General features: G+C 34.7%; 2 protein-coding genes across 2 annotated transcripts; both read right to left on the bottom strand.

Annotated features, from left to right (window-relative positions):
* Positions 1-1,743: 1,743 nt before the first annotated feature.
* Positions 1,744-4,234, bottom strand: LOC133874353 (transcription factor DIVARICATA-like). The gene is made up of 2 exons (XM_062312251.1): positions 2,952-4,234; positions 1,744-2,566 (listed from the first exon to the last, which is right to left on the bottom strand). The coding sequence occupies exons 1-2, from the start codon at positions 3,374-3,376 to the stop codon at positions 2,074-2,076; spliced, it is 918 nt and encodes a 305-aa protein (XP_062168235.1). The 5' UTR covers positions 3,377-4,234; the 3' UTR covers positions 1,744-2,073.
* A 7,079-nt stretch (positions 4,235-11,313) lies between these two features.
* Positions 11,314-15,119, bottom strand: LOC133873480 (laccase-4-like). Its single transcript, XM_062311179.1, has 6 exons — positions 14,911-15,119; positions 13,834-13,985; positions 13,470-13,714; positions 13,223-13,351; positions 12,195-13,121; positions 11,314-11,883 (listed from the first exon to the last, which is right to left on the bottom strand). The coding sequence occupies exons 1-6, from the start codon at positions 15,001-15,003 to the stop codon at positions 11,753-11,755; spliced, it is 1,677 nt and encodes a 558-aa protein (XP_062167163.1). The 5' UTR covers positions 15,004-15,119; the 3' UTR covers positions 11,314-11,752.
* Positions 15,120-15,703: the final 584 nt, after the last annotated feature.

Raw genomic sequence — 15,703 nt, 5'->3', positions numbered from 1 at the left:
GTTTTAGGCTAGATTTGCCCATTAAATCGGCCCAATTTAACTTGGTCAACTAGGTTCATGGACTCCGGTCCGTACATGGGCCCAATTCCATCCTAGAACAACTGTTCTTTTAGGTAAGGCACTGCCACCGGCCTCCTTTGTTGCTGTCAGCCGCCAATCTTCAGCCACCATTTGCCACCGCCGCCAGGATTTCTGGCAACCTATTCTGGCCATCTCCTGTTACCTGTCAAGTCATGCCTCGGCTGTCCCATTGTAAAAGAAAATAAGGTTGTCTTGGGTTTTGGAACCCGACTCCTACTTCTTTTTTTTCTCCAATTGGTTTTGTTGTTCTGAGCAGCGACTTGTTGTCATTATAAAAGGCACTCAAGTATCAGCCTTCGAAATTGCATTAGAGAAGTGCCGCAACAAAATGAAATTAAAGAGGCCAGGGCTGCAGGCTGAGAGAAAGCAGCTATGCACACGTTCTTTGTCTTCTTTTTTTTTTTTTTTCTTCTTCTTCTAGTATATAAAATCTCTTTTGTGTGATAGTTATAGTGAGATTTGAGTGTATTTAAGCTTTAGGCTCTTTACTATTTTGTATTCCATCTTTTTTAATAAATTTCTTTAGGATTGCCTCTCTACTGAACATCGAGAGAATCACATAATTCTTAGTATTCTTTTGTATGATTATTTTATCTTATTTATCGTAATTGTCGTCTTTAATTTGCACAAGTGAATCATATTCACCAGGACGTACGTCTCATGATCAGATCTTTTAACCGGACATGTTATCTTGAAAAAGAGAATAACGGGGAAAGGAAAAAGAGGTATAGTCATCTTCATGAGGAACAAAGGAAAAGAAGAAGACTACAGAATATGATGCTTAAACTAGTGGCCCTTGGTCATGGATTGGGTCAAGATTCGATCGTCAAACTCAACCCTATTGTGTTAAAAATGCATCAAAGAAGCAAAATCAGATTAAACAATGTCATTTAGAGAGATACATTGTGTCTCTCAGCAGATTTGGGCATCTAGGTGATGACAAGACCAACTGTCCAGATCAACTGCTTCCAATTGGCCTAATAATGCAAAAATGCATGTAAAAAGTAACCATATTCCATACGTTGAGGCATAGCAGGAATTTTGATTTTCTGTTCCAATGCTACTGTTCATACTCAAAAAAAGAATATTATTATTACCATCAATCCCACTCTTCCATGTGGGTTAACAGTAAAAATAGATTAAAGTAAATGATAAACTTGATTCTTCTTATTTTATTGCAGAAATGTCGTAATCATGCAAGGATCTACACGTCCACCAAGTAACAGGACATCTTAATTCTTATGTTTTTATAACTAAGCAATTCATGACTAAAAGCACCAAAGGAGACTCAAACCACGTATGCAGTAAAGAAACAAATAAACACATGCACAAGACTAGACGGGTCTGCTGGGTTGTATTTTATAGAACAGTTTGTTACAACCTATTTGAATGTTTGAACTGATATTTAAACTATGGCTATCTTATCTTATCTTGCTTTTGCTGTTTAGACGATTTACCCAATCTTTTACTGACTATCCTCATGATTCTCAGTTTGATGCGGAAGATTTGGTATAACAGTTTTGGATTCTCTAATATGCAGGAAGAGTAAAGCTTCATAGAATTTCTTCAAATGCTTATTGACAAATCATTACCAATGATATATCACCAAATTTTACTGTAGAATTCCTACAACGAAGAGTAAGATTTATAACACCTACAAGCTGAAGAAAATGAGTTCTTACTACCGGCAAATCCCCAGCACAACCAGAACAGCATGAGTGATGAAGGCTAACTAACCTTCCCATAAATAAACTTCCCTTCAAATTTGAACAAACACGTACAATTACATGAACTGACTAATGTCTTCGAAGAGATTAATTACAAAAGACTAACTAAAATTCCTCATCCACATATTCACCTATCATATAGCAAGGATGGGTTTTGATCTAACATCACTAAGGTTTGGCAATTTAATAGCGCTTCAGAACTCCCTGTTTTTTTGGATCTAGAGTACTTTCAGAATTCTAAAACTTCCTCTCTCTCTCGGCTTATTCACTGATGTTGCATCTGAAACATTGTATTGCAGTGTCCAAATTGAGATCCATAAATGGTGCCCGTGAACAGATTTTGTTCCTGAAGCTTAGGTCCATAGGAAGAAATCCCACAAAATGGTGCCATCAACATGGTCCCACTTACTGAGTTGAAAACCACGGCCGGAGGCTCGTTTGGCGATTTCCAGACATATTGCTGTTTATCCATGCCAGCCATCTTCGGCTGCTGCTGCTGCTGCATAAGCAATATTGCAGAGTGACCTGGTGATGGAGGCCTTTTACTGTCTGGTGAAGGAGGTTTGGTGTCTTGAACGTTGACAGTGGTGATATCATGGATGCTAGATCTCCTCTTATCTTTCCCTCCGGCAGCCAGCCTGATAAAGTACTTCTGAGCATGACTAGCCACCTGAGTAGGGGTCCTAGTGGTCACAAAATTACGAGAGATATTTCTCCAGTCACCTTTACCATGCTTCTTAAGACCCATCAGAAATAGCCTGTGATTTGATAATGAAATAAAGACAACATTAAAAAACTGCAGGTACGTGGACACTAAAATATTGAAAACCAGACGAATAGACAAATGATCAAAATACTAAAGCAACTTAATTTTAAACCAAATATGAATAGTTCATCTAAGCATCAAAAAGACAGATCTATGAAACGAATTTCAACATCCCAATTAATGAATTTAACCACTTACGGACAATACAAATGAACAAGAGAACATATCTCAAAATGGGTTTGATTATAACGAAAACTAGAATCCAAATTAAACGATAAAATGCAAAGCCCTTGCTTTCCCAATCATATCACATTCACATTCACTGTTGTCAGCTGGGTGCATATATTACACAAATCATTTCCCAAGGCAAATAATACCTGTGCTCTTCTTCCGTCCATGGTACACCTTTCTTCCTTTCCTGATCAGGAGGCCGGGCCGATGTGCCCCTCTTTCCACCAACATCATATATTTTTTTCAAATGACCAAACCCTTGATTGTTCGCCCACTCCAATGTGAAAGAATCACTACCATAAGCAGGAATTGGAATCAGCCCTGCCTCTATGTCACTGATATCTTCTTCCAATTCCCTGTACTGTTTGATCACATCGCCTACAGTCTTTCCCGGGATCGCGGCTGCAATATTGAACCATCGATCTGGGGTTTCATTGGCGTAAAAAGCAAGAGCTTTCTCAAACTTCTTATTCTCTTCAGGTGTCCATTTGGTTCCCTTGCTTTCCTGAAAAAACCAGTTAGAATTCTGTGCATAGGAGGTCGGATACAGAATTTCAGTTCCCCGATTCATAGTTCTAGATGGTCAAACTGTACAATTCAATCACTATACCAATCGTGCCAAAAGACAATTAGGCAATGAGTCTTCGTCTCTCTCTCTCTCTCTCTCTCTCTGTGAGAGTTCAAAGAGAGACAAAACCCAGATAGGAAATGCAGGGAAGTACTGGATGTTTTAAGGCCAAAGAGGCACTAATTGAGAATCATTTTAGAGGAATCTGAGTGCGCTTTTCACACAAACATAAGGTGAGGAATCTAGAAAGGACCCAACTTTCCGAAACCCAAGGAAAATTCGAGAAACTTTGGAAAACAGTAGATCTTAGTTTCTCAAAGATAAACCCTAGACCTCCATTTCAGATCCAGAAGCATAAAAAAGATTCAATCGGAAGACAAGGTAAGCAAAACCAAGATCAAATTTTAGATAATAAAATAGAAGTACGTGATAAATTTGAAAACTTTAAGCTCACAGAGTGATATTTAGAACTCCCAACCATGGAACACGAGAAGATACCGAAACCCACGAACCCATGAAAAGGAAACAATACCCAATACCCAATACCCAGTTGATAAAAACTAGAGGAGAAGTCAGAGTGATTCTCCAGAAATGAAAGTGGTACAAGTGGGAGCGACTTGGGCTTTCTTTTTCTTTTTTTCCTGTATCTTCATGGCTAAAGCAAAAGGAGAGGTTAGAACGTTCAGGAAGCGAATCCAAATATGTCAGCGCTTTGTACTGATTTGCAAGACGGCGATCTATGGAACAAGGCTGAGTTGAAGACTGAGAGAGATAAAATGGTTGACAGAGACAGACACAGACGGGTCAAAGCTGTTGAGAGGTGATTGGTGATATGGTATTTGTGGGGGCGTTGCGGCTAAACAAGGAAGAGAGAGAGTCAAATCACTTCAAAGGACAATCTGTGATTCGCCAAGGTACTTATAAAAAAAAAAAAAAAAAATCCACCAACCTTTAGGGTGTGTTTGAGGTTGTACCGAACTGCGTTTTTAAAATTTAAAATTCAAAAATTTTAAAAATTTATTTTTTTAAATTATAGATAAGATGATATTTTTTTTAAAATAAATAATTTTAAAAGTTAATTTACAATTTTAAAGGTTAAATTACGATTTTATCAAACACTTAAATGTAATTTTAAAAATTATTTTTTTTCAAATCGCACATTTTACAATTATTATTTTAAATCGCAAACTCAAACGGACCTTAAACATTGGTGTTGACATTGACGATGCTAATTAGCTGCATTATGTATTTGTGTGAATACGTGTTAATCAATTATCTTGCTCAGAGTTTAATTATTTAACATTAATTCCTAATTATAAAATATAACCAACCTCCTCATTAATTATAGATCTTCTGTCTTTTGATAAGGTTTTTGAATGATGATCGACATGCATATACAACAACATCTGTATTTTTAAACTCCATATCAAGTAGTTGGGTGTCATTTAATAAATAAATAAATAAACTCGAACAATTTGTTCCGTTTGGGTGTTAAATTCGAATATTATTCGAATTCAATGCACGAATTACAAGGTTTGATTTTGTGAGATAAAATTTAAAAAAGTTGAATACAATAAAATTAATTTTTTAAAAAAGTAGAATATTATTCAAAATAATATTCAAAACAAACACACTTTCATCTTAAGTTTTTTAAAAAATATTTAAATTTAAAGACACTATAGAAACTTAAATAGATAAAGCCTGTTAATTTTTAACATGTATTTACAAACAACACCAGCCTGATGTGAATGAGCTAGTATGATAAAATGTGTGAAGAGTAAAAATGCTGTAAAAAAATACGAGTAACGCAAAAGGAAGACCAATGTTACATACATCAATCTTGAGATGACTCAACGAGAACATGAATCTTCCTTTTAACATTATACTAAAAAAGAGTATACCTTGTGCTATAAATTTATTTACAAATTAACTTAGCATTACATAATTTATAAATTGGGATTTATGTTTCATTTGATTGCCGGTAAAGTTGAGTGAAAAGGTAGCAAAAATCATCGGAATACATTATTAGAGCATCTCCAACAGAATAAGTAAACGGTTCATAATAGTTATCTTTGTATTCGCATTACAAAGAGTTTTTTTTATTATTCTCCCTCCCTTTCCTTTCTTTCTATTTCTCTCTCCCTATTTATTTCATACTTTTTTCCACACAAAATAATATTTAAATGCGACTAGAGAGCAAAATCTGTTAGAGAGAATATATATAGAAAAAACAATAATTAAAATAGAGAATTGTACTTTTTCAATAGCTACTTTAATTAACTTTGACTATTATTATTGGAGCTGCGCGTTCTTAGGAGGCAAAAAGCAAAAGTTAAAAAAAGAAAGGAAAAGTTCAAATTATTGCCGAAAAGAGTTAAAAAGGCAGTTACAGTAACATATATAGTTAATTTGTATATTGAAGTCTAGATCGAGAGCAGGATCCAAGTGAACGAGACTTTTTCAATGTTTAATTTTTAAATTTTAAGGTTATCTGAAAGTACGGATACGAAATCAGCAATTTAATTTATTAATTTTCTCCTTTCATAATATATTACTGCAAGTTGAAAACCTTAACCAATCCGAAACCAACGACATTAATTCAGTTACATAAAAAATTACAACACACATAATTTTATTTTTTTATTTCTGTAAAAAAAAAAGTCAAATAAAAAAAGGTATATATATATATATTATCTATTACTAGTCTTCAAACAAAAAATCTACAACAAAACACCTTACCAAACGGGCCAATATTTCTAATATTTTTCTTCAAATATATTGAATCGCATGTGCTTCCATTGATACCTTGCGGTAGGAAAAATAAAATAACACGTAATGACGTATAGTCGATCAGAGTGTTATTATGGGTACTACAGTTTTGAATTATAATATCACCAACATTTTCCACCGGTAAACTCTCGATATATGGATGCTGAATTAGGTTCCCTATATATTAGTGAAAATGCATTAATGGATGAATAGGCCTATTATCATCACTCAAAGCATATTAAGGAAGGTTGCCATTACTCATAAACAAATGCCTAGATTAAGTAATGGGTTAAGTTAGGTAGAGATCATCGTGGAAATCAATTCACAGACAACAAGAATGTATTATGAAAGTAAATACATGCATTAAATAAACTATACTATAAATTGTTTCTGTAGCTACATTTCGCTTTGTTTGATAACATTAATAAACAACAACAAAAAAAAAAACCTCAATTCGTTGAAAACTGAAACTATTTTTATATTTTTGTTACATCAAAACATTCTTTTAAAAAAAATATCATATAATCGGCTCATTTTGTTAACGTACATTTTCATGTGGTATTTTTTTTTATTTTTTTTTATTTTATTTTTTTTTTTAATTTTAAGGAGAAACTTTATTTAATCTTCTTGAATTTTCATCACTTTTACAATCTCCCGTTTCGGCCATCATTTAGTATTTATCTTCGGTGAGAAGTTCCCAAAATACAGTAATTTTTTTTTTAAAATTAATTGTAATTTAAGGTTAAATTTATAAGAATATTAAATGCTTTATAATATTTCTATTACTCCTATTAATTGTATTAGCCAACTCTCATTTTGGAGTAATTGTAAACTGAAGCTATAAAAAAAAAAAAAAAAAAAAACTATTTTTAATTCTGAGGATATTGATAATAAGATCATCCGTTATAATTTGAATTCAAAATAGTTTACCACAACTATTTTGAATTCAAATTATAACTGATGACCTTATTAATTCCATCAAAAGAAGCAAATAGAGATTTCCGGCCTCTCACTAACACTCAAAGTATCCATTTAACAACTTGAACAACTTCAGTTTCAATAAAATTCCTTAGATACTCTTTCAGTCTATCCCAAATATTCAAACAGCTAAATTAAATCAACGTTTATTCAAAAAAAAAAAAGTCGATATAAAATTATGAATTTAATTATTTAAATTAATTTTTTAATTGTCTCTTTCACGTGTAACGGTGTGGGACCAAACAACACGTGAATTGTTTTAATTGAAATGAGAAATAAATTATGGATAGAGAAAATCTTCAAACTTAAGATATTTACTCTAATATCATGTTAAAATACTAGTTATCTTAAGTTCCAATAATAAATGATAAATTTTTTTATATATTTTTTTTATAAGCAAATAAAAAATAAAAAATAAAATTATTTAAATTAATATTTTAATACAAACATACCATTTCTCTACTTTAAACTCCACAAAAAGGTTGAAAAAGTAAAATATACCAGTCAATGCCTTTAAAAAATAATTTGACATTTTCAAAATTTCCTTGATTCTTTTTTTATTTTTTTAAACTTTTTTGGGGGAACGGTCAGAAGTTGTTGACGTTGGCATAAATGCAACATTCAATATTAACTTGGACATATCTATAAAATATATATATTAACTTTGGACATATATACATTGTGGTCATGTTCATAGGCTAGTCATAATTTGGTTAAAAAAATTAGATGGAATTTTTTTTTTTTTTTTTTGAAAAGAAAGCTTCATTGATCCATGTTAATAAGCTTGAGTACAAAAGGACGAATAGCCAACGGGCAGTCATCCAACCGAACATGATCCAAAAAACTAGAAATAGCCAACTTAGCGAAATTGTGAGCCACACAATTGGCTTCATGAAAAACATGTTGAACCTCGTAATGCTGCATTCTGAGCAGCCGATAATGAATGTAATCAATCAGATAGCCAAAAGATCGAGCTCAAACAAGTGGAGGCTTGATGCACCGCCTGCACCACCCGCAATGAAACACCCTCGAAGATAACCTACTGAAAACCCAACTCAAGACACAAATTGACACCTTGCCAAAGTGCAATGGCCTCCGCATCAGTAGGATCTAATATATGAGGGATGGATTTGGCTAAGGCTGCCCGAACTCGCCCTACTAATCTCTAATAACCACCCCCACTCCCATATACTCCTAGAATTTTTGCACAACACCGCATCCCAATTCAGCTTTAGGAAACTCGCTGCCAGACAAGTCCACTGAGCCCCTCTAATTAAGAACTTGTTGCTGAGCCCCCTGCATAAGAGTGATTTGCGCTCTTAAAAGTTTCTACCGCCTCCATTGCAGCCCTACTGACCTGCAAGGGATGGCTAAACTCCTTGCCAAAAACTGATGAGTTACGTCGTAACCAGATGAGTTGGGCCATTGTTAGAGCTAATAGGAAGTCATCATCCTCAAGCCGAGCTCTAAGCTGCTAGATCAACCCCACCCCATCACTCTCAAGCAAAGAAAATTTTTGCATTTTTTTTTCCCCTTTAAATAACTTGATCATTTACCTGAAGAATATGATCCAAATTAAATGCAATTTTAAGAAAGACAAAGATTTCCTTCGAACTGAGATAAAAGAACTAGGAAAGTATAAGAGAACCAAAATTAACTTAATAGTTGAAAAAATAATCGTGAAAAGGCCTATTATTCAATGGATCAGACTTGTATCACACTTGTCAATATATCCTTCAAATTATATTTTTAACATAAAAAGTTTAAGATAATTTGTGTGGATTTGATTAGGTTGAATTTGAGAAGCTATCCCACATATAAAAGTTTTTACTTTTTTCTTAATGATTTAAATTAAGAATAATTTAAAAATTCAAGTGAGTAAATAACATTATTTTTTACAATCATATATATATATATATATACTATTGGATAATAAAAAAATTCAAATGACTAATACCGTCTCTTGTAAAAATTCTACGCCAAAAACCTCCCTCCTCACCGTTGTTGTTGTTGTTTCCTTCTCCTTTAATTTTTGTAGTCTTTTGTTTGGGTTACATATTAAAGGTTAAATCTTTTGAAAATCCACAATCTCTACCACCAATGCGAGCCTCCTTCTCCATCGTCGGCTGCCACTCAACCATCCACTTGCCCACCTCTCTCTCACACGTGTAACCCACGCGCTGCCGCTCATTTTATTCTCTTGCAGTAGATCTTTCCCATCATATATGGCTCTCTTTTGTGAAGCCCTTTCAGTCTACCGGCCAGAAATTTCAAATTTGGATTTGGACTTAAAAAGTATTCAATCTAGGTGGTTCTTTGTCCCACCACCCCAAATGATGTATCCTTTACTATTGTACACCTACCTTTTAGTCTTATAGAAGCTAAATTAAAGTGAATTTCTTTTGTTAATACCCATAACGTCCATCACTGGCCACTACAACTAGGTTTATAGGCAACATTCCCAGTTACTAGCTTTCTCTGCCTTCTAGGAAACCACAAAACATCGAGTCCTCACCAGCCTTCCACCGAGTCATTAAACCACATCAACATTTGGCTCATCAGGAAATGGATCCTCTCCATTTCAAGTGAAATGGAGAGGAGACTATCATTTGTTTTACAAGAAGTAAAATTGTCATTTTAATATTTTAGATAATTTTATTTCCTGTAAAACAAGGGACCGAATCTTCCCCGTTTCAAGTGAAATGGAGAGTACCCTATTCCCCAACTTTCCCTCACTTTCCCATAAAGGTCTTTGGAAGTGACTTATGTTACATCCAAAGTCCAAAAAGGAATTACGAGCATTTGGGTGTCCACGTGTGCTTCAACATGGTCCTGAAGTTGGAATTATAGGCCAAATTTTACAAAGAAAGTTAAGTTCATTTCAAATTATTCATATTCTAACGAGTATTTGGGCTAATTTCCTTTCTTTTGTTCAGTCGGAGAATTAAAATAGAACGTCCTCATCAGCCCATGTTTCCTGATGTCCCCTCAACTTCAAAAAGAGAAATTTTTTATTACCATCCTAATAATAGAGATTAAAATACTAAGAAATTATGCAACTATTTTAAAATATGAAAAATCGTTGAGGATAACTAAAAAAATTAATGCTAGACGTGAAAAAATAAATTATAAATTACATTTATATTATATGTTTTAGACCATAATAAAATTTTATTAAATTGTTTATTTATATTCTTCTATAATTAATTTTTAACTATATCTTGTAGTCTTGCCTTGTAAATTAAAATTGTGGCTCCACCACAGCATTCCGGGAATTCGTGAACAACTTTTTTTTTTTTTTTTTCTCTTAATCTGAAAAAGTTATGTCTCCCACTCAGAGGGTTTTCATTAATGACAATGACAATGACCATATATATATATATATATATATATATTAAAACAACTTATCTGGAAAATATTGTGCTCGTGAGCTGGTTTTTCTCTGTATTTTCTTCTTCTTATTGACTTTGAAAAAAATAAAATAATTTGCTAACTGATGAGGAATTGTATTTGCTCGATCGTGGGGGCTTGGACAACTTTATAAATGCTGCTCACTCTCTAGCAAAACTTGCCTTGTCAATTCCTTATGATACAGTCTGGATGGGGTCTGCCCTCCTATCCAGCAAATTGTAGAATTTCATCCAAGTCAACTTGTGAGCCCACAGAAAAAGAAAAGGTCTCTAATCCAAACAATTTACTGTAATTAGGTCCGAATTTTGTGAAATAAATTGCCACCTAACTTCGAAAAACACCAACATGCTAATTTCGTATAATTAAGTTTGTGTCGAGTTTGGAGATTATGTAAAAAATTGTCAACTCTAAATATCTCATGTCGGGTTCAAATCGTATCGAGGCATGTGCATAAAACTTTATAGGTCAAGAATAATCCAACTTATTTAATTAAATAAGTGAGACATCTCAACAATAAACAATTAATTTCATATTGAATTCATGAGTCATGTCAAACAATTTCTGCCCTAGACCATATCACATATTGGCCTATTGCACATTAAATTCCAAAATTAATCAATAAATTTGATATGTTGAGGCCGCACGGGGATCATAGAAGACCACATGCATTAAGCAAACATTACGCATGTCACACATGAAAATTGTTAGGAACGTTTATAAGATAACAAAAGCTTAGACATGCACATTCTAATATATATATCTCCCTCCTAAAAAGAAAAGGCTTATGGTATTTCAACAACTAAAGTGCTCACACAAATTTATTTCAAACATGCCCAGAGCAAATGTTTCTATTTACTCAAAATATCAAGAGGAATGTTAAACATTTAAACACTTTTTTTCTTTTCATTTTTTTTTTTTTTTTATCAGAATTTGGTTTGAACTTGATGTGTCATAATCCCATAAGATCTATCATTTTAGGAAGTGTGCCACAATCTCATAGGATTTTAACACATCAAGTTGGAACCAAATTCTAAAAAAAAGTGTTGAAATATCTAACATTTCTCAAAAAAACAAATTGAATCTAATTAGCTCTCACTTGTTTATTAACTATTTTGTTTTTTTTGTTCTTCTTCCTTGTCTTGCCTTTGTCTCTCCCTCTTCTTTTTCGAGTCAGAGATTTCTCTACGTCTATAGTACTTATAAATATTTTGAGTGCATGGCTCAACATTTGGGAAGATCACTTGGAGGAGGAAGAACTGACTCATTGGGTCCCTTGCCATTGTCCACCAAGAATGCCATCTTCAGCCCCCATGTTGTGTGCACTTCCAGATGACAATGCATGAACCAAACTCCTACAATTACAAACATGATCATGAAAATGAAAAGACAGATAAAAATAAATAAATAGATTAAAGAATTATTCAAGTGCCAAAAACTAGGCGTTAAGCCCGTGAGCGTGGGTCAGCTCAAATGGTCACCCGACTCGTTTAGTTAATATCACAAGATTAGCTATTCGAGTCCTCAATCACTTAACCGATACATGGTTTTGGAGGCAGGGGTCATGGAGTTTATCCGATAGGAATGGATCACACGGCTGCATGATTTTTTATTTTTTTATTTTTTTAAAAAAAATATGATAATAATAATAATAACTAAATATTACCTGGATTATCTGCACGAAATCTGATGGCTGCCCATCCACCAGATGGCACACTAATTGTGTTCCTCTCGACAGGGTCAAAAAGGTTGAAGTTTTTGGGATCCTTTTTTGGATTGAAGTTGCCTAGTCCCCTACCAACGGCAAAGAAATTAAACCCATGTAGATGGACTGGATGGTTTTCAGGGGCGATGATCCCAGTGTCTTGCAGAACAAGTTCGACCGTGGAGTTGTAAGACAACCTATAAACCTTTGTCCCGTTAGTGGTCTGTAAACTTGCCGGTCCGGAGCCCGTATAGTTAAATACATGTGGTGGGTTGCCGGGAAAATCAGTGGTGAACACCCCGCTGATGTTGAAGAAATGTGCTTGAAGTAGGGCGGTGGTGGGCATAACAAATGTGACATTGTTGATACTAGCCACCGCTCGGCTTCCATTGCCAGCTTTGCAAGTAGAACACGGGTTGATCCCTAGCCCGATGGTGAAAAAAAGTTTGTGATCAACAGTTGATGGGACATTGGCGGGGAATTTCTTGGAATTTAGGCTTTTGAGGGAGTTGGTAAATTTGTTTGCAACTGCGGTAGCATTTTGTGGAGGTGGACTGGTAAGAGTTGTGGGGGCAGTAGAAAGCGTGCCAGAATAGTGAAGAGTGGCAGTTGCTGTGAGGTTGTCAACGGCGATGGGGGAGTCCATGAAAGGAGAGGCGGCTACCAAGTACTTGCCGGAATTTTGATCGGCGGTTACAAGGGCATTTGTGGTTTGGCCGGGGGCAATCACGATTGTGTCAAGCTTCACTGGTTTTACATAGGTAGCATCCACTTCAACGATGGTGAGTGTGTGCCCGGCTATCTTGAAGAAAAGCTCTTCATTGAGTGCAGCGTTGATTATGCGTAGCAAGTAGGTCTTACCACTTTGGACGGGCAATTTGAAGCCACCTGTATGAATGATTCAAACAAGTTACCAAAAAAGCTTTCAAACATAATTAATCTGGTAGTTAACTGAAACCGGATTCAAGTCGAATCTGTATGTTAATTACTTTGTGAGGAACAATTCGAAACCGGCCCGGGATGGCCGTTAATTGTATGCGCGTCGGAGACATTAGGCGCTAGTCCAGAGTTGAGAGCTTCGTTGATCACGGCTTCAGTGTCGGATTTCCACCATTCAGCTGCAATTTATGGCACCATATATTGATCATAAATCAAGTTCCAACCAGAACACATACAATATTGTTGGTAGAGATCGAGAATTAATGAGTTTGATAAGTAATAATTTTTTGAGCTCACCTAATATGACAACAACTTCCTTGTGGGGTGTTGGGAACGGATATGGCACGCCACGCTTAGGCAAGATGACTATGGCACCGTGGACCGTTGCCCTTAGCCAATTAATATGTGCATGCCAAAGAAGTGTGCCCCGTTGGCCGGTGATAGTGAAATTGTACACGTAGCTTTGCCCGGGCTGGATTGGGCATTGAGTAACATATGCCGGTCCGTCGGCCCAACCTGTTCGTAGTTGCCTAATGCCGTGCCTGCAAAGAAAAAAAACATTATCTCCGTTATTCACTTCTGTTAATTATCAAATCTATTTGATATAAGAGATTACCCTAATTAATTGAATTGGATCTCCCTAAGGATTTGAGAATCTTACCAGTGGATGGTAACATTATGTGTGACATGGTTGACGACCTTCACAAGCACTGTATCATCTTCTCTAGCATAGAGAGTGGGTCCTGGGAACTTCCTATTCACGGTGACAATGGGTTTGGTGGAACATAGTCTGGTGGTATTCCTCGTCACAACCTTAATTATTCACACGTACGGTAACCCAACAAAAGGTATCAATTTCCATAAACTTGTAAGAAAAATAATTACTAATGCCCAGCAGTGTTATTTGGTAACAACTTGCTAGAGGGTGTACCTTCTATGTACTCAGATCCTTTTGATTTTTAATTCCTTAATTTAGGTTATTACGATTAATTGTTTAAATGATAATATATAGATTTTAGCTTTCTGTTTGAGTGGAATGACTAGCTAGATTATAGTTTTGCTTACATCTAATATATATTGGCGGCAATTATAACATTTATATTCAAGTATGTATTGTAGCTTTTATTATAAAGTAATTTATACGCGACAAATCATAATTGATAAAATTATTAAACAAAAAATATTACTTCTCAATCATTAATTTCATCAATTAATATATATAGACTCTCATGTCAGTTTAATTATAAAAATATTACAATAAAAATTGTAATAATCCAAACATTTTAATTTATATTGTTATAAATCATTGAAACACACGAAATCGAGTCACATTATAATTATATATGTTGAGAGAAATTCCTTAGCAGCCTACAACGTCGTAAAGAGAAATTCTTTAGGAGCATACGATGTCGACTTCAGGTAGTTGAAAAATAAGTAGTCGTGACATGTTATAATTCTGTGTAATTCCCACTGCATGCCAGGTTAATTATCATAAAAAATTCAATGAAAATGAAAGTGAAAAAAAAAATGAAAATGAAAAAAAAAAAAAACGAAGAAGAAGAAAAAAAGAAGAAAGAACAGTCACTCAAGAAAAGTTCTCAACACTTTCATGGGCAGCCTGCGTGTGGCAATTGCATGGCTTGATCGAGCTGCAACACATGAGTCCACAGCTAGCTCCAACTAAACAAAGACAATTTGATTAAGAATGAGGATGAAAACAATCAACGTATATACTTACATTAAACTTGTAGTGGCGAACCCTGGACTCGATCAAAGCTGGAAAAAGGCACACCACAATCAGAAGCAGAAGGCGAACCCAAGAAGAATCCATTTCACAAGTACAACTGCTTGTTCTTCTCTCTCAGACCTGATCAGCAAATCAATCACAGCTTCTAGTTTTTGTTCTTTTGCTTTTGATTTCTAGCTTAGCTTGTTGTAGTCATGAGAGACTGGCCAACGCACCCTTATAAAGGGCGATAGAGGCTAATTAATTTGCTCCCATGTCGTTTTTCCCTTGTTAGGTGAAGTATAAGGATTCTTGATTAACAAGACACAACCGATCTGGCTACTGCCCTTGATATCTTGCATGTTACATAAAGTTCCATTTTGTTGGACCAATATTGTAGTAGTTCTAGATATATAATATAGTGCCTGCCATTTTCATGGAACTGGATATTCTTTTTTCTCTTCTTTTTTATTTTATATATGTTACTATTATTCTCGGTTGCATGCAATCCACTTGAAGAACAGGCCAGTCGATAATGATTGCTTGGTAGCTAGACTATAATCTAAGTAACCCCTTCAAATATAACCAGAAAATATTTCATAATGGCATTGATGTATTAGCTTAAACCGAGTAAAACTTAATTAGCAAGTGGAATCATGCCAGTTAGTAGGTCCGTAGAAATCCACTTTTCAAGTTTTACAATTATTTTACGGTTACATTACCTACTTTTTACATGTGACTAGTACTCTTGAAACATAGATTGAAAAAATGTTTAGATTACTATAGCTTTTACTATAAATTTATG

Source organism: Alnus glutinosa, chromosome 7 (genome assembly GCF_958979055.1).
Source record: "Alnus glutinosa chromosome 7, dhAlnGlut1.1, whole genome shotgun sequence".
NCBI classification, from domain to species: domain Eukaryota; kingdom Viridiplantae; phylum Streptophyta; class Magnoliopsida; order Fagales; family Betulaceae; genus Alnus; species Alnus glutinosa.
The sequence above is the reverse complement of the archived record's forward strand: the minus strand, read 5'-3'. Positions and strand labels throughout refer to the sequence as shown.